Raw genomic sequence first — 23,593 nt, 5'->3', positions numbered from 1 at the left:
GACCAGGGCGTGACAGAACCCCCCTAAGGTGCGGACTCCCGAACGCACCTCAAAACAATAGGGAGGGTCCGGGTGGGTGTCTGTCCATGGTGGCGGCTCCGGCGCAGGACGTGGACCCCACTCAGTCAATGTCTTAGTCCCCTCTCCTCGCGTCCCTGGATAGTCCACCCTCGCCGCCAACCATGGCCTAGTAGTCCTCACCCAGAATCCCACTGGACTGAGGAGCAGATCGGGACTGAAGGACAGCTCGGGACCTTGGCAGCTCGGGAGTGAGAGGAAGCTCGGGAGTGAGAGGAAGCTTGGGAGTGAGAGGAAGCTCGGGAGTGAGAGGAAGCTCAGGAGTGAGAGGAAGCTCAGGATTGAGAGGAAGCTCAGGAGTGAGAGGAAGCTCAGGCAGGTAGATAGATCTACCAGATCCTGGCTGGCTGGTGGTTTCAGCAGATCCTGGCTGACTGGCAGATCCTGGCTGACTGGCGGATCTGGCGGGTCCTGGCCGACTGGCGGATCCTGGCCGACTAGCGGATCCTGGCCGACTGGCAGATCCTGGCCGACTGACAGTTCTGGCAGATCCCGGCTGACTGGCGGATCTGGAAGAGTCTGGTTGACTGGCAGATCTGGAAGAGTCTGGTTGACTGGCAGATCTGGAAGAGTCTGGTTGACTGGCAGATCTGGAAGAGTCTGGTTGACTGGCAGATCCTGGCAGACTGAAAGATCTGGCTGCTCCACGCTGACTGGCGGCTCTGGCTGCTCCATGTAGGCTGACAGCTCTGGCGGCTTCTTACAGACTAGCAGCTCTGGCGGCTCCGTGCAGACTGGCAGCTCCTTGCAGACTGGCAGCTCTGGCTGCTCCATGCAGACTGACAGCTCTGGCTGCTCCATGCAGACTGACAGCTCTGGCTGCTCCATGCAGACTGACAGCTCTGGCTGCTTCATGCAGACTGACAGCTCTGGCTGCTTCATGCAGACTGACAGCTCTGGCTGCTTCATGCAGACTGACAGCTCTGACGGCTCCATGCGGGCTGGCAGCTCTGGCAGCTCCATGCAGGCTGGCAGCTCTGGCTGCGCTGAACAGACAGGAGACTCCAGCAGCGCTGTAGAGGAAGAAGGCTCTAGCTGCGCTGAACAGGCGGGAGACTCCGGCAGCGCAGGAGAGGAGAAAGGCTCCGATAGCGCTGGAGAGGCGGGAGACTCCGACAGCGCAGGTGAGGAGGAAGGCTCTGGCAGCGCTGGAGAGGCGAGGCGCACTGTAGGCCTGATGCGTGGTGCTGGCACTGGTGGTACTAGACCGAGAACACGCACAGGAAGCCTGGTGCGGGGAGCTGCTACCGGAGGGCTGGTGTGTGGAGGTGGCACAGGATGGGCTAGACCGTGAAGGCGTACTGGAGATCTTGAGAGCAGTGCTGGCACAGGACGTGCAAGGCTAGGGATGTGCACAGGAGGCCTGGTGCGTGAGGCTGGCACCAACTTCACCAGCCGACTAACACGCACCTCAGGACGAGTATGGAGCGCTGACCCAGGTGCCATCAAATCCCGACACGTTCCGTCGGACGAATTCCATGCAAAAGGCACCAACACAGCAACTCCCTCATTTCTCTCTCCTCCAATTTCTCCATTAACTCCTTCACAGTCTCTGCTTCGCTCACCTCCAACACCGGCTCTGGTTCTGGTCTCCTCCTTGGCTCCTCACGATAAACAGGGAGAGTTGGCTCAGGTCTGACTCCTGACTCTGCCACACTCTCCCTGAGCCCCCCCCCAAGCCAAGAAATTTTTGGGGCTGACTCTCAGGCTTCCTTCCGAGTCGCCGTGCTGCCCCCTCATACCGGTGCCTCTCCGCTTTCGCCGCCTCCAGTTCTTCTTTGGGGCGGCGATATTCTCCAGGCTGGGCCCAGGGTCCTTCTCCGTTTAGGATTTCCTCCCAAGTCCAGAAATCCTTATTATGTTTCTCCTGCTGTTGCTGTTGCCTGTTGACACGCTGCTTGGTCCCGTTGTGGTGGGTGATTCTGTAACGGTTCTCTTGTGGTGAAGGAGAGTCGGACCAAAATGCAGCGTTGTGATGATTCATGTTATTTTAATAAAGGAAAAACTATACATGAATAAACTACCAAAATAATGAAAATGTGAAAACCGAAATAGTCCTATCTGGTGCAAACACAGAGACAGGAACAAGGACACTAAGGACAATCACCCACGACAAACTCAAAGAATATGGCTGCCTAAATATGGTTCCCAATCAGAGACAATGATAAACACCTGCCTCTGATTGAGAACCACTCCAGACAGCCATAGACTTTGCTAGATCACCCCACTAGCTACAATCCCAATATATACACACCACATACAAAAACCCATGCCACACCCTGGCCTGACCAAATACATGAAGATAAACACAAAATACTTTGACCAGGGCGTGACAAGCGCCCGGGGGCTGGTACCAGCTCGTACGACAACAATCAACGATAGGCTGGGTGAGTCTAAACCACGCCCAGGCCGGCTCGGAAACAGGAACTTTTTCTGTCAGGGTATATTTATAATATCTTTGTCAAGAACAAGTCAGTTCTCTGTTTTGCCCTGCGAGGTGGGACAGAGAGCCCGTATATACGAAAATTGCATTTACCACTTATTGCTTAGCTAATAAAAAATACATAGTATACAATCGGTGACTCATTGTCATATTTATCCTGATACCAGATTCGAATTGACACAAATCTAACAATCCGCGCAATGAAGTAGTCAAGTTACTCGTATTGCCACTCGAATAGGCTATCGCCAATGAGCAGAGCCTACATGTTGCATAAGTTTTCTCCACCACTCGTTAGAAATCCCCATTATTATAGTTTAAAGGGAAACCAAAATGTTCCCAGATGCCAGAGCTGAATGACACTGGGGAGTCTACTAATTCTTGCTCGCCAATGCATGCCATGTTGCTCCTTTACAATTAGCTAACTGCTCATTCCTTCAAAAAGCTAATTGCCTCCACGATGGTCTCTCAGCTCTGTTCTCGCTGGAGTGAAATAACAATGAGCGGGGCTGCATACAGCTAGGAGACGAAACAACTTTTTATTTTTAAAGGCAACTTTATTACTATGTGGATATTTTTCCCATGATAATTTATACGCCATCGGTTTATGTAATACAATTTATATATATTTTCTTAGCTATAATACACTGCTCAAAAAAATAAAGGGAACACTTAAACAACACAATGTAACTCCAAGTCAATCACACTTCTGTGAAATCAAACTGTCCACTTAGGAAGCAACACTGATTGACAATAAATTTCACATGCTGTTGTGCAAATGGAATAGACAACAGGTGGAAATTATAGGCAATTAGCAAGACACCCCCAATAAAGGAGTGGTTCTGCAGGTGGTGACCACAGACCACTTCTCAGTTCCTATGCTTCCTGGCTGATGTTTTGGTCACTTTTGAATGCTGGCGGTGCTTTCACTCTAGTGAGTGGTAGCATGAGACGGAGTCTACAACCCACACAAGTGGCTCAGGTAGTGCAGCTCATCCAGGATGGCACATCAACGAGCTGTCGCAAGAAGGTTTGCTGTGTCTGTCAGCGTAGTGTCCAGAGCATGGAGGCACTACCAGCAGACAGGCCAGTACATCAGGAGACGTGGAGGAGGCCGTAGGAGGGCAACAACCCAGCAGCAGGACCGCTACCTCCGCCTTTGTGCAAGGAGGAGCAGGTGGAGCACTGCCAGAGACCTGCAAAATGACCTCCAGCAGGCCACAAATGTGCATGTGTCTGCTCAAACGGTCAGAAACAGACTCCATGAGGGTGGTATGAGGGCCCAACGTCCACAGGTGGGGGTTGTGCTTACAGCCCAACACCGTTCAGGACATTTGGCATTTGCCAGAGAACACCAAGATTGGCAAATTCACCACTGGCGCCCTGTGCTCTTCACAGATGAAAGCAGGTTCACACTGAGCACATGTGACAGACGTGACAGAGTCTGGAGACGCCGTGGAGAACGTTCTGCTGCCTGCAACATCCTCCAGCATGACCGGTTTGGCGGTGGGTCAGTCATGGTGTGGGGTGGCATTTCTTTGGGGTGCCGCACAGCCCTCCATGTGCTCGCCAGAGGTAGCCTGACTGCCATTAGGTACCGAGATGAGATCCTCAGACCCCTTGTGAGACCATATGCTGGTGCGCTTGGCCCTGGGTTCCTAATGTAAGACAATGCTAGACCTCATGTGGCTGGAATGTGTCAGCAGCTCCTGCAAGAGGAAGGCATTGATGCTATGGACTGGCCCGCCCGTTCCCCAGACCTGAATCCAATTGAGCACATCTGGGACATCATGTCTCGCTCCATCCACCAACGCCACGTTGCACCACAGACTGTCCAGGAGTTGGCGGATGCTTTAGTCCAGGTCTGGGAGGATATCCCTCAGGAGACCATCCGCCACCTCATCAGGAGCATGCCCAGGCATTGTAGGGTGGTCATACAGGCACGTGGAGGCCACACACACTACTGAGCCTCATTTTGACTTGTTTTAAGGACATTACATCAAAGTTGGATCAGCCTGTAGTGTGGTTTTCCACTTTAATTTTGAATGTGACTCCAAATCCAGACCTCTATGGGTTGATAAATTTGATTTCCATTGATAATTTTTGTGTGATTTTGTTGTCAGCACATGTTGTTAAGCACAACTATGTTAAGAAAAATAATAAGAATAATTCATTCATTCAGATCTAGGATGTGTTATTTTAGTGTTCCCTTTATTTTTTGAGCAGTGTATATGACTAATGTATTGTTCGGTTCGCAGTGCGTACCAAACCTTGCACCGTGGACCCTGTATACGAATACATGTACCATTTCACCCCTACCAACGTGGTATTATTGTACAGCTTTGACAGTGATGGTAATGGTGACGCTTGGCTTGCACGTGCAAATTCAGCACACAAAACATTCTGTAATATAATTGTGTTATTTGGCTGGTCAAATAAAAAGCTTATTTGATGCATTAAATAGTGTTAATTGACGTCTATCTTTTTTGACACACAAAAACCCAAACGGCATTCCATAGGGAGGAGTTAAGAAAATCAAATCAAATCAAATGTATTTATAGAGCCCTTCGTACATCAGTTGATATCTCAAAGTGCTGTACAGAAACCCAGCCTAAAACCCCAAACAGCAAGCAATGCAGGTGTTGAAGCACGTTGGCTAGGAAAAACTCCCTAGAAAGGCCAAAACCTAGGAAGAAACCTAGGGAGGAACCAGGCTGAGTGGTGGCCAGTCCTCTTCTGGCTGTGCCGGGTGGAGATTATAACTGAACATGGCCAAGATGTTCAAATGTTTATAAATGACCAGCATGGTCAAATAATAGGTATGGGACAGGTAGCACGTCCGGTGAACAGGTCAGGATTCCATATCCGCAGGCAGAACAGTTGAAACTGGAGCAGCAGCACGGCCAGGTGGAATGGGGACAGCAAGGAGTCATCATGCCAGGTAGTCCTGAGGCATGGTCCTAGGGCTCAGGTCCTCCGAGAGAGAGAAAGAAAGAGAGAATTAGAGAGAGCATACTTAAATTCACACAGGACACTGGATAAGACAGGAGAAGTACTCCAGATATAACAAACTGACCCTAGCCCCCCGACACATAAACTACTGCAGCATAAATACTGGAGGCTGAGACAGGAGAGGTCAGGAGACACTGTGGCCCCATCCAATGATACCCCCGGACAGGGCCAAACAGGAAGGATATAACCCCACCCACTTTGCCAAAGCACAGCCCCCACGCCACTAGAGGGATATTTAGCGTAAATCGTTGTCTGCTGCTAAGCAACTTCATCAAACTATGAAACCGACATCGTTAAAACAGCTTCATTGATTGGGCAATGGTTGCCCTTGGATCAATATCGCCAAGTTGGTTAAACTTCTGGTTCTGTTTGAAAATATGTCGACCAAGAGTATCGGCAACATGGAGGTAAATATAACATGATTAGCTACTTCAAAGTATCGAGTTTTAAATGTAGCTATCTAAACAGCTCAGGTATAACACATATAATTACCTAACAGCCCAGGTGGCAAGGCTGGATGTCACATTGCCAAGTCAGTCGTGTTTCTGTTGAGCACTAACGTTAGTAAAAAACCCTCTGCTGAGTGTGTAACGTTAAATTCGCTTCACATAGTTGTAGAGCCTAACTGACATACATACACAGCACGTGAGTTTCAAGTTTAGGGAAGATAATTTTCATCATAAAAATGCACCTTTTATAATAAAAGCATTACATGCATAATCACATTTGTGGTCACTTTTGAGAATGCTGTTTTCCTGCTATTATACAATGGGTGGGTCAAATCCTGAATGCTGATTGGTTAAAACCACATTCCAGCCGGTGTCTATTCCACAAGTTGCCACTGGCTAAATCTATGACTTTAAAAGGCCTATTTACTCTGTTCCATTTGACTGAGCAATCCACTGTCTCATCAGCCCAGCCAGGCAATTTATTCACTTGATATCCACTAGACATTGTTTCACATTTCTTTTAGACTAAAATTTAGTTTTCAACAGTGGAGATTTGGATAAACCTTGCGGTCTGTCCCTCTGACATTTGCAACATTGTTTCAATATTCAAATTCGATCTCCAGCTGTCCCATAGTAATGAAAGTGTCGGGAGTTGGGACGAGACAGCCAGTCGAAATCATGATTCAGCTTTATTTTTTATGGATATATACAAAGAACTATCAATAGAAAACAGGTCAAATTAAACAAAGTGCAGCTAGTTTGAAGTATTTCCAGCTTCAGTTTGAAGTGATTGTGTTAGCTGTGTTGTTGGCTAGCTATCGAGAGAGAGCACAGTTTTTTCACGCATCATTAGCTCATTGTTATGGATGTATCCAAATAAGAAAACTGCTTAAACAAATGCAAATGCAGCTACTTTGTTGTTATTCTGGCTGCACTGTTTGACGTGACTGTAAATTAGCGGTAGTTGGCTAGCTAGCAAGCAAGGGATAAGAACGTTGCCAGCTAGTATGGCAATGGAACATTTAGAACAAACGACTGCGTTTTGTCCATAGATACAGAACAAAAAGACTGAAGCATAAAAATTATGCCAGCTGATTCATGATTTCGACTGTCTCGTCCCAACTCCTGACACATTAATTACTATGGGACAGCTGGAGATTGAATTTGAATATTGAAACAATGTTACAAATGTCGGAGAAACAGCAGCGAGGTTTATACAAATCTCTGCTGTTGAAAACGAAATGTTAGTCTAAAATAAATGTGAGAATGTCTACATGCTTTTTATAATGGAATTCATAAATTGCCTGGCTGGGCTGATGAGACAGTGGATTGCACAGTCAGATGGAACACAGTAAATAGGCATTTTAACGTTATAGAGTTAGCCGGTGATAAATTGTGGAAAAGACACCAGCTGGAATGCGGTTTTAACCAATCAGCATTCAGGATTAGACCCACAGAATTATAAGCAAATCTTGTCTGCTAAATGAACTAGTGTAGCCTACAGCCATATGGCAAAGCCAGATCAGAGCCTAACATAATGAAAACTCAGAGTATGCTATTCTGTTCTTCTGAAATAGATTACATTTTCTTCGTATCATGTTTCTTTAGACCGGTCTAAAATAAATAATGGATTTATTTTGATGGTGTCGGCTATATTACATGGATTTTTAGACTTAAAATGTAGATGTTCGAAGGTCTTCATCAGTGGCTGGTAGGCTATGGCTGGAAGCCAGGAGTTGCTACGTGTTTATGTTCATTAACGGTCAATTACTGTGAGACCTGCAGTTATTTGCTTAATAATCACCGGTTGAAAAATATTTAATGTGCCACAGCCCTAATCATGAATTTAACCAAGTACCAGGACATTTTAGCCAAAGACCTGGTTGCCTCTGCCAGGAGAATGAGACTCACGACAAACCCCTTAAAACAGCTTTTGGCTGTAATTTAACAGACTGTGAGGAGGGCATGCACAATGGTGAATTCACCAAAAGAGAACACAGATTATGGATCTGTAAAAACTTTATCCAACCTAATAAAAATGATTCTACACAATATTATTGTCCAAATAATCTGTGTGCACCTCAGCCATTGTTTGCCCAGGTGGCTTTTGACTCCTGGTAGTTTGAAGTGTTTGAAGTAGCCTAATCGGTCTGCATCAACCTGCGCAGAATATTAAGGTAGTTTATTATTGTTACTGATCCTACTGCATGAGGCTAGAAAACTGCCACAGCAAATTGATCACGCAATGCGATTATTTATTTTGCTACCCATCCGCCAAATCCATCCATTACGCATGGTTCTCCCTCTCAAGCGCTCCTTCTCGAGGATGCTTTTAAATCAATATGTTTTGCTTTGCCTTATCAAAAGAATTGGTCGTGAAAATTGGATCGCTTCCTTATGTTTCAGTAAACCATTAGCCAACACTTCGAAGATTAAACGAAGTGTCATCCTGAAAGTTTACTATCTCCTAATTTTATTTCAGTGATTAAACGTATTTTTTCCTTTTATTGTGAACTGTGTTATATAAATATTCATACACATAGCTCATATATTATACAGCGCTAAGCTAAACCGCCTGACTCAAGTCATCTTACGTACCCTTGCTAAAACAGGAACTAGCTCACACAGCCAGCAATAAAACTACCCCCCTAAAACTATCCCCTCAGCTTGGTTGTCTCCCGACCCCAGGAAACAAAGACATTCCATCGCAAGAACACATACACCCAGCCATAAAACTGACCCCCTCTGCTCTCCTGTGTCAGATTTCCTGACACACAAATGTCTCCTTGTATAAACACACATCTCACCCCCTCTACTGGTCGGGTGCTCAGAACAAGACTCTGCTGTGCACCAATGGGGCCCACTCTGGCTAGAGCAAGGCCCGCCTCCAACCCTTTGTGACCAGTCAGAAGACCAAAACGACAAGACTCTACCTACTTTATTCTATGTATAAAAATGAATGTAACCTTTGTATAAGGTCTCTTTTTCACCTGACTCCTTGCCGAGTTATATGAACTAGATCCATGCACGTAAAACTGCAGGACAAGATATCTTTGACGCATTAAAACTGTCTTTTGTTACAACTGAAATCCACTCTGTCCAGCGTCAGTGATTTGGTCTCAACACTCCAATATATAAACACTAACAACTGTAAGCTATAATTAGTGAAACCTTTCAAATGAAGTCCTATCACAAACGTAATTTTGTAGGCTAATAAACGCATGTAGTCTGTCACAATCTGGTGGTCATTGAACAGAAAGATGTATGCACATTATCATACTGAATAGAGAGAACCTGGCCTCATGAGGGCGCCAGGACGGTTGGTACCTTCAGTGCTGAACTATGAGAGACAGAAGTGGAGTATTTACATTAATACAGGTGCAAATAAAATCCTGGTAATCTTCAAACACCCCAAAAAATTTATTTTAGAACTGACATGACTTAGAGTACATTCAGAGGGCGGCCCTCAAAGCTCTGGCCAATCATGATCTTGCTCACCAGGTTGGGGTTCTTAGCCATCATGTCCTGGAAACTGTAGATCTATTGCGATAGAGCTAGTAAGAGAATCTCAAATTAGAATCAAAGAGCTCTGAGGACTGGAGTTTTAACACAGGCCTAATAACATTGTTATGACAGTGTTGGTATTCAATCTTATGACAGTGTTATTATGCAGTCTTATGACAGAGTTATCAAATCAAATTAAATGCTGTTTGTCACATGCTTCGAAAACAACATGTGTAGACTAACAGTGAAATGATTATTTACTGGTCATTTTCCAACTATGCAGAGTTAAAGATAAAATAAATCATGAAAAATAGAAATAGTGGCACTAGGAGTAAATACACAGTGAATAACAAATAAAAATAACATGGCAGGGAATAGAAAATAAGATGGCTATATACAGGGAGTACCGGTATCGAGTCGATGTGCAGGGGTACGAGGTCATTAAGGTAGCTATGTACTGTACATATAAGTACGGGTAAAGTGACTAGGCAACAGGATAGATAATAGTTGCAGCAGCATACGTGGTGAGTGTGAAAGTGTGTGTTGGGATGTCAATGTAAGTATGTGTGTGTGGGTAGAGTCCAGTGTGTGTGCATAGAGTCAGTGCAAGAGAGATAGTTTCTGCAATGTTATTATGCAGTCCTATGACAGTTTTATTTTGCAATCTTATGACAATGTTATGATAGATGTTATAATAGATGCTGAGGCTTTCCTGGCTGTGTTATTGGGTACTGACCTGGTATTTGGTGTAGTAATCAGTATTCCGGGCTCAGCGGCATGAGCACTCAGCATCTGCTCCACTCCTCATCCAACATAACCTAAGATAAAAGGGGCAAAAGGTTTCATATTTTTTATTTATTTATTTTTTATTTTACCTTTATTTAACCAGGTAGGCAAGTTGAGAACAAGTTCTCATTTACAATTGCGACCTGGCCAAGATAAAGCAAAGCAGTTCGACAGATACAACGACACAGAGTTACACATAGAGTAAAACAAACATACAGTCAATAATACAGTATAAACAAGTCTATATACAATGTGAGCAAATGAGGTATCACTGATCGCTCTCCTATGTTCTTTCAAGAATAATTAGATTGTCAGGGGGATAACTTTGGTGGAGTCATAGTCTGTACAGTTATTACTTCTTGAAGAATAACAATGACTAAAGATTGGCGTAAGAAAGGCAGATGAGCTCTCTTTCCTCCCCAGCTCAGAAAGTTGTCCATCATTACTGTGACAGAGTAAGAGATGTCCTCGGTCCTCAGGAAGGTCTTGTAGGTCTGCAGGCTGGTGATGGGAACTCTGATGTCCACAGGAGTGGAGAGGTCAGTGGGATCCATCCACACACATCCGGCTGGGAAAGAAGAGAGGAGAGGAACATGTAGATGAACTCACAAATCAACACATGGGAAAAGATCAAATGGACTGATCATACATTATACAGTATGAGAAGGGATCTGCTCTGATAATTGTGTTCTGATTGTTTTCCTCTAAAAGTCCTATTTACAGATCTTCATTTGATCACTTTTTTGTTGCTGATCATTTTCATGTGCCGCAGATGAGCTAAGTGATTTACAGAAATTCACTGAAATCATGCACGAACATACAGATATATATTAACAGCATTCCACTTTTCATGCAGCTTCGTTTTGACCAGCTAATAACCTAGCCACCGATCAAGCAATTCTGTTGCTGCAGGATTATTTTGCTGCGACAATACAGGTCAAATTAAGATCCGACATCTGTATAAGAAGAATAATAATCATATTATGATCACTGTTATTATGCCCCACCTGGAGATCTTTAATCTCAGCCAGATCCTTCAGGAGAGAGTGCTGGAGCTCATCCTTCAAAGTGATCTGAAGCACCTGGTGCCTGTACAGATATTACAACGATGATGTCATCATCCCTAATAATTGTAATAAAGAGATGGGGGAAACCTAAAAAGAGAAAGGGTGACAATCAACACCATATGTCATTACCCTTTTCTCAGCTACCACTGCTGTAGCAAACAAGTGATAATAATTTCATCAATCAAGCAACATGTATTTTTAAAGCCCTTCTTACATCCGCAGTTGTCACAAAGTGCTTTATTTTACCGTACTTGATCAAATCAAATCAAATCAAATTTATTTATATAGCCCTTCGTACATCAGCTGATATCTCAAAGTGCTGTACAGAAACCCAGCCTAAAACCCCAAACAGCAAGCAATGCAGGTGTAGAAGCACGGTGGCTAGGAAAAACTCCCTAGAAAGGCCAAAACCTAGGAAGAAACCTAGAGAGGAACCAGGCTATGTGGGGTGGCCAGTCCTCTTCTGGCTGTGCCGGGTGGAGATTATAACAGAACATGGCCAAGATGTTCAAATGTTCATAAATGACCAGCATGGTCGAATAATAATAAGGCAGAACAGTTGAAACTGGAGCAGCAGCACAGTCAGGTGGAAGTTGAAACTGGAGCAGCAGCATGGCCAGGTGGACTGGGGACAGCAAGGAGTCATCATGTCAGGTAGTCCTGGGGCATGGTCCTAGGGCTCAGGTCAGTTGAAACTTGAACAGCAGCATGGCCAGGTGGACTGGGGACAGCAAGGAGTCATCATGTCAGGTAGTCCTGGAGCTCAGGTCCTAGGGCTCGGGTCCTCCGAGAGAGAGAAAGAAAGAGAGAAGGAGAGAATTAGAGAACGCACACTTAGATTCACACAGGACACCGAATAGGACAGGAGAAGTACTCCAGATATAACAAACTGACCCCAGCCCCCGACACATAAACTACTGCAGCATAAATACTGGAGGCTGAGACAGGAGGGGTCAGGAGACACTGTGGCCCCATCCGAGGTGATGATGATCACTCACCCCTCAAATGTCTCCTTGTCGATAACGGCCACAAACAGCATAGTCAAGATGACCAGCCCCTTTCATCGTAATTAATAAGAGTGTAGCCACACACCTTGCCCACCACCTTTGACCTTGGTTAGTTACAGTAAGTTGATGTTTTCTTCTTCAGGTGTTTTCTCCTGCTGTTCTGTTTCCCACACCAACTCTGATGTAACTCTAATGGTGAGTATTTCTGGAGCAGATACCGAGAAGGACAATGAGAATGGACCAGATTTTCTGTTTTTTCCCTTACTGTTCCATTTGCTTAGTTTGCCTGTGTTTGTATTCTGTACTGTAAAAGATATGGCCCCAAGGGTTGTCGCAACCCTTTGAGGACTGACTCAGAGTCCTTTTGACTATTACGGTACTCACATTTGAAAAATTAGAGACAAGGAATAAGTGAAATCAATGACTTACATCAAACATAATTTTGTTATGTATTGTTTAAGAATGATTGTGTTTTATTTCATTTATATTTTTACATGCCCCACATGTCCTATATGTCTCCATTAAAGACGTTCATCTGTCAGAGATTATTTGCAGTTTATCTAACAATCTAACTCATTCAAATCACCATACCTGTGCATTCAACCAGGTCAAGCCAAAAGCCTTGGAGACAGAGAGACACCAAAACTGCTTTAGAAGCCATATAACTCCCTAGAAATATTTGCCATGTTAATATTTCCCACACCCACAGGGCACTTCTTTTCATTTGGAAGACATTTTAAAACAACATGTTTTTGCATTTTGTGATGTTACTAAAGTCCTTTAGTTTTGACATACAATTTAACATTCACTACATGACCAAAAGTATATGGACACCTGTTCGTCGAATATCTCATTCCAAAATCATGGGCATTAATATAGAGTTGGTCCCCCCTTTGCAGCTATAAGAGCCTGCACTCTTCTAGGAAGGCTTTCCACTAGATGTTGGAACATTTCTGCAGGGACTTGCTTCCATTCAGCCACAAGAGCATTAGTGAGGTCAAGCACTGATGTGGGGCAATTAGGCCTGGCTCGCAGTTGGCGTTCCAATTTATCCCAGAGATTTTCAATGGGGTTGAGGTCAGAACTCTGTGCAGACCAGTCAAATTCTTCCACACGGATCTTGACAAACCCTTTCTGTATGGACCTCGCTTTGTGCACGGGGCATTGTCATGCTGAAACAGGAAAAGGCCTTCCCCAAACTGTTGCCACAAAGTTGGAAGCAAGAATCGTCTAGAATGTAATTGTGTGCTGTAGTGTTAAGATTTCCCTTCACTGGAACTAAGGGGCCTAGCCCGAACCATGAAAAACAGCCTCAGACCATTAGTCAATTTCCACCAAACTTTACAGTTGGCATTTGGGCAGATGGCGTTCTCCTGGCATCTGCCAAACCTAGATTTGTCCATCGGACTTCAGTGATCTTGTGTGGCTTATCACTTTGTGGCTGAGCCATTGTTGCTCCTAGACATTTCCGCTTCACAATAACAGCACTTACATTTGACCGGGGAAGCTCTAGCAGGGAAGAAATTTGACAAACTGACTTGTTGCAAAGGTGGCATCCTAGGTGGCCATTCTGCTGCCAATGTTTTTGTCTATGGAGATTGCATGGCTGTGTGCTCGATTTTATACACCTGTTAGCAACGGTTGCAGCTAAACTAGCCAAATTCATAGACTATGCGTTGTGGGAGGGGCAGGTTTTCAGCTGGCAGCCAGGCAGAGTGAGCACTTTGCATTGGCGCTTTGTTGCATTTTCTTTTGTGGAACTGGAAAGAAAGAGCATTATTAACCGGTACCCATGCTTTAAAAATAACGGTTATGTTCCGGAACAGTAAAGATAACTTTCATTTGCGGTTCTGATTCTGTTCCTTTGAAATATGTTATTTTCTGGGTTTTTGGTTCTGTTCCCTGAATCGGTTCCAACCCCTGGCTGGCTACTCAATTCTGTTGATAATTCATGTCACACATGTTAATGTATTAATATCTTAAAACTACTTACGGCTGAAATCCCGTTAACGGGATCGATTTGACAACAGCCAGTGAAAGTGCAGGGCGCTAAATTCAAACAACAGAAATCTCATAATTAAAATTCCTCAATCATACAAGTATTATACACCATTTTAAAGATGAACTTGTTGTTAATCCCACCTTCATCAGATGACACTCAGAGGACTTCATGTTACACAATACATGTATGTTTTGTTTGATAAAGTTCATACTTATATCCAAAATCTCAGTTTACATTGGCGCGTTATGTTCAGTAATGTTTTGCTTCCAAAACATCTGGTGATTTTGCAGAGAGCCACATCAATTTACAGAAATACTCATCATAAATGTTGATGAAAATACAAGTGTTATACATGGAATTAAAGATATACAGCGCCTTGCGAAAGTATTCGGCCCCCTTGAACTTTGCGACCTTTTGCCACATTTCAGGCTTCAAACATAAAGATATAAAACTGTATTTTTTTGTGAAGAATCAACAACAAGTGGGACACAATCATGAAGTGGAACGACATTTATTGGATATTTCAAACTTTTTTAACAAATCAAAAACTGAAAAATTGGGCATGCAAAATTATTCAGCCCCTTTACTTTCAGTGCAGCAAACTCTCTCCAGAAGTTCAGTGAGGATCTCTGAATGATCCAATGTTGACCTAAATGACTAATGATGATAAATACAATCCACCTGTGTGTAATCAAGTCTCCGTAAAAATGCACCTGCACTGTGATAGTCTCAGAGGTCCGTTAAAAGCGCAGAGAGCATCATGAAGAACAAGGAACACACCAGGCAGGTCCGAGATACTGTTGTGAAGAAGTTTAAAGCCGGATTTGGATAGAAAAAGATTTCCCAAGCTTGAAACATCCCAAGGAGCACTGTGCAAGCGATAATATTGAAATGGAAGGAGTATCAGACCACTGCAAATCTACCAAGACCTGGCCGTCCCTCTAAACTTTCAGCTCATACAAGGAGAAGACTGATCAGAGATGCAGCCAAGAGGCCCATGATCACTCTGGATGAACTGCAGAGATCTACAGCTGAGGTGGGAGACTCTGTCCATAGGACAACAATCAGTCGTATATTGCACAAATCTGGCCTTTATGGAAGAGTGGCAAGAAGAAAGCCATTTCTTAAAGATATCCATAAAAAGTGTTGTTTAAAGTTTGCCACAATCCACCTGGGAGACACACCAAACATGTGGAAGAAGGTGCTCTGGTCAGATGAAACCAAAATTGAACTTTTTGGCAACAATGCAAAACGTTATGTTTGGCGTAAAAGCAACACAATCCAATCGAGAATCTGTGGAAAGAACTGAAAACTGCTGTTCACAAATGCTCTCCATCCAACCTCACTGAGCTCGAGCTGTTTTGCAAGGAGGAATGGGGAAAAAATTTCAGTCTCTCGATGTGCAAAACTGATAGAGACATACCCCAAGCGACTTACAGCTGTAATCGCAGCAAAAGGTGGCGCTACAAAGTATTAACTTAAGGGGTCTGAATAATTTTGCACGCCCAATTTTTCAGTTTTTGATTTGTTAAAAAGTTTGAAATATCCAATAAATGTCGTTCCACTTCATGATTGTGTCCCACTTGTTGTTGATTCTTCACAAAAAATACAGTTTTATATCTTTATGTTTGAAGCCTGAAATGTGGCAAAAGGTCGCAAAGTTCAAGGGGGCCGAATACTTTCGCAAGGCACTGTACTTTCCCTTAATGCAACTGCTGTGTCAGATATCAAAAAGCTTTACGTAAAAAGCACACCTTGCAATAAACTGAGTACAGCGCCAAAACAAGCCATACAGATACCCGCCATGTTGTGGAGTCAACAGAAGTCAGAAATAGCATTATAACTATTCACTTACCTTTGATGATCTTCATCAGAATGCACTCCCAGGAATCCCAGTTCCACATTAAATGTTTGATTTAGTTCGATAATGTCCATCATTTATGTCCAAAGAGCAATTTTTTATAGCACGTTTGGTAAACAAATCCAAAGTCATGAAGCGCATTCCCTAGTTGCAGACAAAATGTCAAAAAGTTCCGTTACTGTCCGTAGAAACATGTCAAACGGTGTATGGAATCAATCTTTAGGATGTTTTTAACATAAAACGTCAATAATGTTCCAACCGGAGAATTCCTATGTCTGTAGAAAAGCAATGGAACGAGAGCTAACTCTCTCGTGACCACGCCTCAGAGCCTGTGGCAATCTGCTAGACACCTGGCTCAAACAGCCCTTATGAGCCCCCACTTCATAGTAGAATCCTCAATCAAGTTTCTAAAGACGGTTGTCATCTAGTGGAAGCCTTAGGAAGTGCAACATAACCAATATCCCACTGTGTATTCAATAGGGGCTGGGTTGAAAATCGACCAACCTCAGATTTCCCACTTCCTGTTTGGATTTCTTCTCAGGTTTTTGCCTGCCATATGAGTTCTGTTATACTCACAGACATCATTCAAACAGTTTTAGAAACAACTTCAGGGTGGTTTCTATCCAATACTAATAATAATATGCATGTATTAGCAACTGGGACTGAGGAGCAGGCTGTTTACTCTGGGCACCTCTGGGAAACTTTCATCCAAGCTACTCAATACTGTCTCTGCAGCCATAAGAAGTTAATAAAACAGCTGTAACGTTTGATTGGTAGGACATTTTTTTTTCAACTTCAGATTTGAATAATAGAGAAGTATGTCATACAATCTAACTTTTAGTCTGATTTGTTGGGAAAGTGGTCCAAATGTCAGTTGTTTATAAAGTTAGAGAACGTTTTGTTAATGCGGTTACTTAAACAGCTGTAACATTTGAAGTGGATTTAACAAGCTTCAATTAAGACAATTAAGACATGGATTGTATATGTGCCATTCAGTGGGTGAATGGGCAAGACAGAATATTTAAGTGCCTTTGAACGGGGTATGGTGGTAGGTCCCAAGCACACCTGTTAGAGTGCGTCAAGAACTGCAAAGCTGCTGGGTTTTTCACACTCAACAGTTTCCCGTGTGTATCAAGAATGGTTCACCACCCAAAGGACATCCAGCCAACATGACACAACTATGGGAAGCATTGGAGTCAACATAAGCCAGCATCCCTGTGGAACACTTTTGACGCCTTATAGAGTTCATGCCCCGATGAATTGAAGCTGTTCTGAGAATAAAAGTGTGGGCAACTCAATATTAGGAAGATGTTCCTAGTATTTTGTACAATAGTTGTTTTGCTATAGTTTATAAAAGTTTGAAACAATTTGAAGTTGGGATAACCTGAACATTTGAAAGTTGGCTTGGTGTATCTAGCTTGAACGGTTCAAGAGGTATTGTTGTTGAGTTATTTTATGCAAATGTTTGCAAATGTATGTGTATACTTACAGTTGCTAAAAATGTTCAAGAACTTGACGTTAGTATAGCCTTAACATGTTAAAGTTGGTTTGGTGTCTCTAGCTTGAAGGGTTCAAAAGTTACTGTTGGTGAGTTATTTTATATGATCAGACCGAAACATGAGCTCAGAAGTGATCGGGTGAAATATGAAGCTAGTGGACGGAGACAGTGTCAATCAGAGCAGCCATATCAACTTAAAGCCTGCCCTTCCTGAGTGGCGCAGCGACCTAAGGCACTGCATCTCAGTGTAAGAGAGGTCACAGCAGTCCCTGGTTCAAATCCAGGCTGCATTACAACTGGCTGTGATTGGGAGTCCTATAGGGTGGCACACAATTGGCCCAGTGTCGCTGGGGTAGGCCGTCAATGTAAATAAGAATTTGTGACTGACTTGCCTAGTAAAAAACTTAAGTAGAAGGAAATTTGTCCCAAAACTTTTGCTCCCCTAAAATGTGGAGACTATGTATAAAAAGTGCTGCAATTTCCACATGATATGGATGAAAATACCTTACCCTTTAAACCACATTGTCATTGTATCTGGAGTACAGAGCCAAAATAAATAAAACAGTTGTCACTCTCCCAATACTTTTGGAGCTCACTGTATATATACATTTGGGGGGTCAGGGGCCCTAAGTGATCGCTTATGTTGCTTATGTCTGGAACCGGCCCTGAAACTACAGTATGTATGTTTGTTTCAGATTTATTCATAAAGACATGCATAAATGCATAAAACTGCTGGCAGAACTGATGCAAAAGGTGCAGAAACCAGCCGTCTGGTACTTCCAAATATCTCAGAGGTAGCGTGGGAAGCAAAGCAGCAGGCATAACACGTAAGTACCCTTAAGCAAGGTCGTGGTTTGGTCATGTGATCTGGCGCGTAGCATAAAAGGTGTAGGCTACTGCCTGTGGCTCTACATAGGCAACGATGAAGGGGCTGCTCGTTTTGACTGCGCTGTTTGTGGCCGTTTTCGGCAAGGAGACTTTTGAGGGGTGAGTGGACACACACCAATGGTACAAATTTTTGTAAAACTGTCCAATTCTATTTGATGTCATGTTTGATATATCACCAGTAGTTGCTATGTAAAGATTGAGGAACCATAGGAAGGGTAATAATGCCATATGTCATGCTTGCCCCTGTGATTCTGGAGACATGAGTTGCTTCTTTAGACTGAACGACAGTCAGGCTTTATTACTTTTCAATCTTCACTTCAACTGAATCGTTAGAAATGACTACTCATGGGGGACGGAAAGATAATATCTTCAATGATCACTGTAAAGAGGAAGCTAAGCTTATGGTTAATGGTGACAAAAACTGTAGGTGATGCTGTAAGCAGGCATTTAGCCACAGTCTTTGTTGGGTAACTTTTTTGTCTCCCTTTCTCAACTCCAAGCATAGTTGTTGAAAGCTGAGTGGTTCTCCTGTCTTTGTAGGGACCAGGTCCTTCGTATCACTGCGAGGGATGAGGTCCAGCTCACTCTTCTGAAGGATCTTTCTGAGATGGAATATCTCCAGGTATGTGATATGATAATCACCACTGTAGAGCCTTGACCAGGCCATTTCCCTTTCACTATAGCTGCTCAAAACACTTATATCGGCAAACATTTTAGTCCAGGACTAGGCTTAATCTATGTCTGGGAGACCGGCCAATTTGGTTGGTTTGTTGACCTAACGTGCCATTCCTCTCCTATGTCCCAGTTGGATGTGTGGATGGAGACCACTGACCTCCCCACTTCTGTGGACATCAGAGTTCCCTTCACCAGCCTGCAGACCGTCAAGGCCTTCCTGGAGACCGAGGACATTGAGTACTTCATCATGATCAAGGACCTGCAGGTAGGACTGCTTTCTGTGTCAGGGAGAAAGTGACTGAGGTCAGGGTGATTACTTCCGTCTTACTTCGTCTTGGCTGATCTTGAAACGTGTAAATCCATGTCATGACTTACAGTAAATAAATACGATGGTTGAATAAGCCTTGTAGTGACTTTTGACCTCCCTTTTGCCCACAGGTTATGCTGGATGAGGAGAAGGAGCAGATGCTGAGTTCTGCCCGCGCCACTGCCCCCAGAACCAGTGATGACTACGACTACTCCAACTACCACACCATAGCCGACGTAAGTTCTGTATCCCGAAACGCAAGCGGCAAGGAGAAATGGGACAGCCCATTTCACAAGACCACTCAGAGCAGCACACATTCAGGCAGACACTATTTTAAGACTGTTATCATAAGATCCACATAAGAGTGACATGACAGTGACATGGTCTGACATGACACCTAGAGTATTGTTTGAGTTGACTGTAACATCTCTCTTTCTCTCTCTCAGATCTACGCTTTCCAGGACATGCTGGTGGCTGAGAATCCCAACCTGGTTAGCAAGATTGTGATTGGCCAGAGCTACCAGGGACGCCCCCTGAATGTGCTCAAGGTAAGTTCCTGCCCACAGTGGGCCTTGTCATATAACTAACGAGTACTCTTTACACGTGAAATATAAATCTAATAGAGACATACAAGCCTAGTTTTTACCTGATCCTGGATGAGACCATTTTTTGGAACATGTTAATTAAATGCTTGGTTGCATGTTAAATGTCTCAAGTTTACAGTATTTGAGGATTACGGTAGATGTTCATTACACCCCCTTCTCTATTTTCTAGTTTAGCACTGGTGGAACCAACAAACCTGGTATCTGGCTTGACACTGGAATCCACTCCAGGGAATGGGTGACACAGGCTAGCGGCACCTGGTTCGCCAAGAAGGTGCATCAGCGCTAACTCCCTGACAGTCTTTAAACCTTCCCCCCTCTTCATCTACGCATCTGTTCACCAAACCACTGTATCACTCTCACTATTACTCACTATGTATGGGCAGTCATCATGTAAGATTTATGATATAATCTTTCTGTTTCCATGTCCAGATTGTGACCGACTACGGACGTGACGCCGCCCTCACCGCCATCCTGGACAAGATGGACATCTTCCTGGAGATTGTGACCAACCCTGATGGCTACTACTACACCCACACTAGCGTGAGTCGCTCACAACAGAAAATGTGTCATTTACTGTACATTTTAGGTTAGTGTTCTTACATCACATTATATCGCTCCACCTTTTTGATTATTAACTCCATGTTACACATGTGTGTGATCTGAATCTCTTGTACATATGTGAGATCTTAATTTGGGCCAGTTTGCTACAGCATGAAAATAATCCTGCAGCAACAGGACTTTTGAATTATAATGTGGATTATAATTAATGGACAATTTTGTTAGGGTTGATACATTGTATTGCAATCGCAAATCAAATCTGAAATGTCAAAGTGGAAATTAAACTTCAGGGGTCTTTTCAAACCTCAAATACACTGCACATTTTAAAAGTTCTCCTTCTACAGGGTGATCAAATTAAGATCCTACATCTGTACCGAATATCAACTATCGAATCTAACTTTCACAAATCTCAGTGTTGTATCCTGTTTTGTCATTTGACTTCTCTCTGACTTCATCAACCTTTCATGTTCCACAGAACCGTATGTGGCGTAAGACCAGGAAGCCCAACCCTGGCTCTTCCTGCGTTGGAACTGACCCCAACAGAAACTGGGATGCTGGTTTTGGAGGTATATTTTCCAGTTCACTTAAATGTTCACTCAAATACAAAAGATTCAGATGTCACAAACTCAATAAGAGACCAAATCTACATTTTTTGTCAAAAAGAGGTATCTCCTTGCACCTGGTGAGGCAGTATTTTACTGTGGAAAATGTGCATTGTTATTTTTAGTCTGGCACTAATCTCTTTTATCCTTTGTCTATCTCCTCTGTTATCTTTGGAAGGTCCCGGTGCCAGTGACAGCCCCTGCTCTGAGACTTACCGTGGACCCAAGGCTCACTCTGAGTCTGAGGTCAAGTCCATTGTGGACTTTGTCAAGTCTCATGGCAACCTGCAAGCTTTCGTGTCCATCCATTCCTATTCCCAGATGCTCCTCTACCCCTATGGTTACACCAGGACTTCCTGCAAGGACGAGAGTGAACTGGTGAGTTCAGCGTCCATCAACTAGTTGTCTTTGACATGTTTGGTAACAACTTGTGGCTTCCGTGCCTACAGGCAGCACGCTGACTGCATTCTCCACTACATGTGGCCTCACCAGAGGAAGGGAGGCTCCAACAGGGTACTTTAACATTAGGTTACTTTTATTATCTGCCCACAGCACAACCTGGCCAGGAAGGCTATCACTGATCTGGCTTCCCTGTATGGAACCTCCTACAGATACGGCAGCATAATCAACACCATCTGTAAGTGTCAAACACAGGCTTAACCTATTCATTGCTTTAAATGGATCCCATCGCATGCCATTCCAGTCCACTCTAGTCCACCACAGTCTATCAACATGAGCACACTCCATCTGAATAATATAAACAATGCTGTTATATACTCTGTGACATTAAGACAGAAACTATTGTCAATTCCCTTTTTTCTTGTCAATTCCAGATCAGGCTAGTGGTGGTACCATTGATTGGACCTACAACCAGGGCATCAAGTACTCCTACACCTTTGAGCTGAGAGACACCGGTCGCTATGGTTTCATCCTGCCAGCTAACCAGATCCTTCCTACTGCCAAGGAGACTTGGCTGGCTCTGATGGCCATCATGGAGCATACCAAGGACAACACCAACTAGATGGGTCACCACGACAACCTACAGGACACTGTGTCATTGTACTGTTGTACATATATAGGAAAAGCCTAGATGTACCATTAAGTCTACCATTGTTCTTTCCAGGCCAGAAAGAGATCAATAAATATCAACTGTTACACCTGATTTTGTCTATTTCATTTTTAACACTTTGCCAAGCTCTTTAGGTGATGTCAAAATGAAGCAGAGAGAAAGGTTGTAATGGTTGAAGTAATCTCTCGTGGAGAGGTACAGACTGTATATGAAAAAACATGTTTGAACTTGTGTGTCAAAAATAAAGGACTTTAGTAACATAAGAAAAAACATGTTGTTTTAAAATGTCTTCAAAATGAAAAGAAGTCCCCTGTGGGTGTGGGCAATATGGACCTGACAAATATGTCTAGGGAGTGATGTGGCTTCTAAAGCAGTTTTGGTGTTTCTCTGTCTTCAAGGTTTGTGGCCTAACACATGTCTAAAGAGGTTCAGCAAGGTTACCCTGGGCATGTGGTTTAGAAGGGTAATGGGTGTGATAAACCCATTGGATCATTTCACCTGGTTTAATGTACACGTATGTTGGTTTGAATTAGTTAGATTGTTTGAGAAACTGCAAATAATCTCTGACATGAATGTCTTTAAAGGAGATATGCAGGGCATGTAAAGTGTTGGTCCGATGTTTCATGAGCTGATATAAAAGATCCCAGAAGTGTTCTATATGCACACAAAAAACATGTTTCTCTCAAATGTTGTGCACAAATTAGTTTACATCCCTGTTAGTGGGCATTTCTCTTTTGCCAAGATAACACATCCACCAGACAGGCGTCACACTCTGATCTGTTTCACCTGTTCTTTTGATTGTCTCCACCCCCTCCAGGTGTCGCTTATTTTCCCCAGTGTATTTATCCCTGTGTTTCCGGTCACTCTGTGCCAGTTCGTCTTGTATGTTTTCAAGTCAAACCAGCGTGGTTTTTACCATGCTCCTGTTTCTATTCTTTTTCTAGTCTTCCTGGTTTTGAACCTTGCCCGTTTTTCTGGACTCCGTACCCGCCTGCCTGACCCTTCTGCCTGCCATGACATCGAGCCTGTCTGCCACTCTTTACCTCTTGGACCAAGAATCTGGTTTTGACCTTTTGCCTGTCCACGACCTTTCTCTTTCATACTCCTTTTGGATATTAATAAACAAAGACTCTAACCATCTGCCTCCTGTGTCTGCATCTGGGTCTAACCTTGTGCCCTTATAGG

General features: G+C 43.6%; 1 protein-coding gene and 1 long non-coding RNA gene across 3 annotated transcripts; one reads left to right on the top strand and one right to left on the bottom strand.

Moving 5' to 3' along the window:
• Positions 1 to 5,458: 5,458 nt before the first annotated feature.
• Positions 5,459 to 12,539, bottom strand: LOC112252655. 2 transcript variants are annotated; one of them, XR_002953872.1, is made up of 6 exons: positions 12,335 to 12,539; positions 11,277 to 11,423; positions 10,716 to 10,837; positions 10,220 to 10,301; positions 9,478 to 9,533; positions 5,459 to 5,492 (listed from the first exon to the last, which is right to left on the bottom strand). It is a non-coding gene; the product is annotated as an uncharacterized LOC112252655 (long non-coding RNA). The 2 variants fall into 2 exon arrangements; XR_002953870.2 differs by lacking the exon at positions 5,459 to 5,492 and having other exon boundaries at positions 8,827 to 9,533; positions 12,335 to 12,537.
• A 6,027-nt stretch (positions 12,540 to 18,566) lies between these two features.
• LOC112253490 (carboxypeptidase A1) lies at positions 18,567 to 22,678 on the top strand. The gene is made up of 11 exons (XM_042323337.1): positions 18,567 to 18,691; positions 19,133 to 19,214; positions 19,398 to 19,532; positions 19,706 to 19,810; positions 20,021 to 20,122; positions 20,349 to 20,450; positions 20,609 to 20,719; positions 21,213 to 21,303; positions 21,518 to 21,717; positions 21,892 to 21,976; positions 22,173 to 22,678. The coding sequence occupies exons 1-11, from the start codon at positions 18,627 to 18,629 to the stop codon at positions 22,358 to 22,360; spliced, it is 1,266 nt and encodes a 421-aa protein (XP_042179271.1). The 5' UTR covers positions 18,567 to 18,626; the 3' UTR covers positions 22,361 to 22,678.
• Positions 22,679 to 23,593: the final 915 nt, after the last annotated feature.

This window comes from Oncorhynchus tshawytscha, linkage group LG06, assembly GCF_018296145.1.
Source record: "Oncorhynchus tshawytscha isolate Ot180627B linkage group LG06, Otsh_v2.0, whole genome shotgun sequence".
Taxonomy (NCBI): domain Eukaryota; kingdom Metazoa; phylum Chordata; class Actinopteri; order Salmoniformes; family Salmonidae; genus Oncorhynchus; species Oncorhynchus tshawytscha.
The sequence above is the reverse complement of the archived record's forward strand: the minus strand, read 5'-3'. Positions and strand labels throughout refer to the sequence as shown.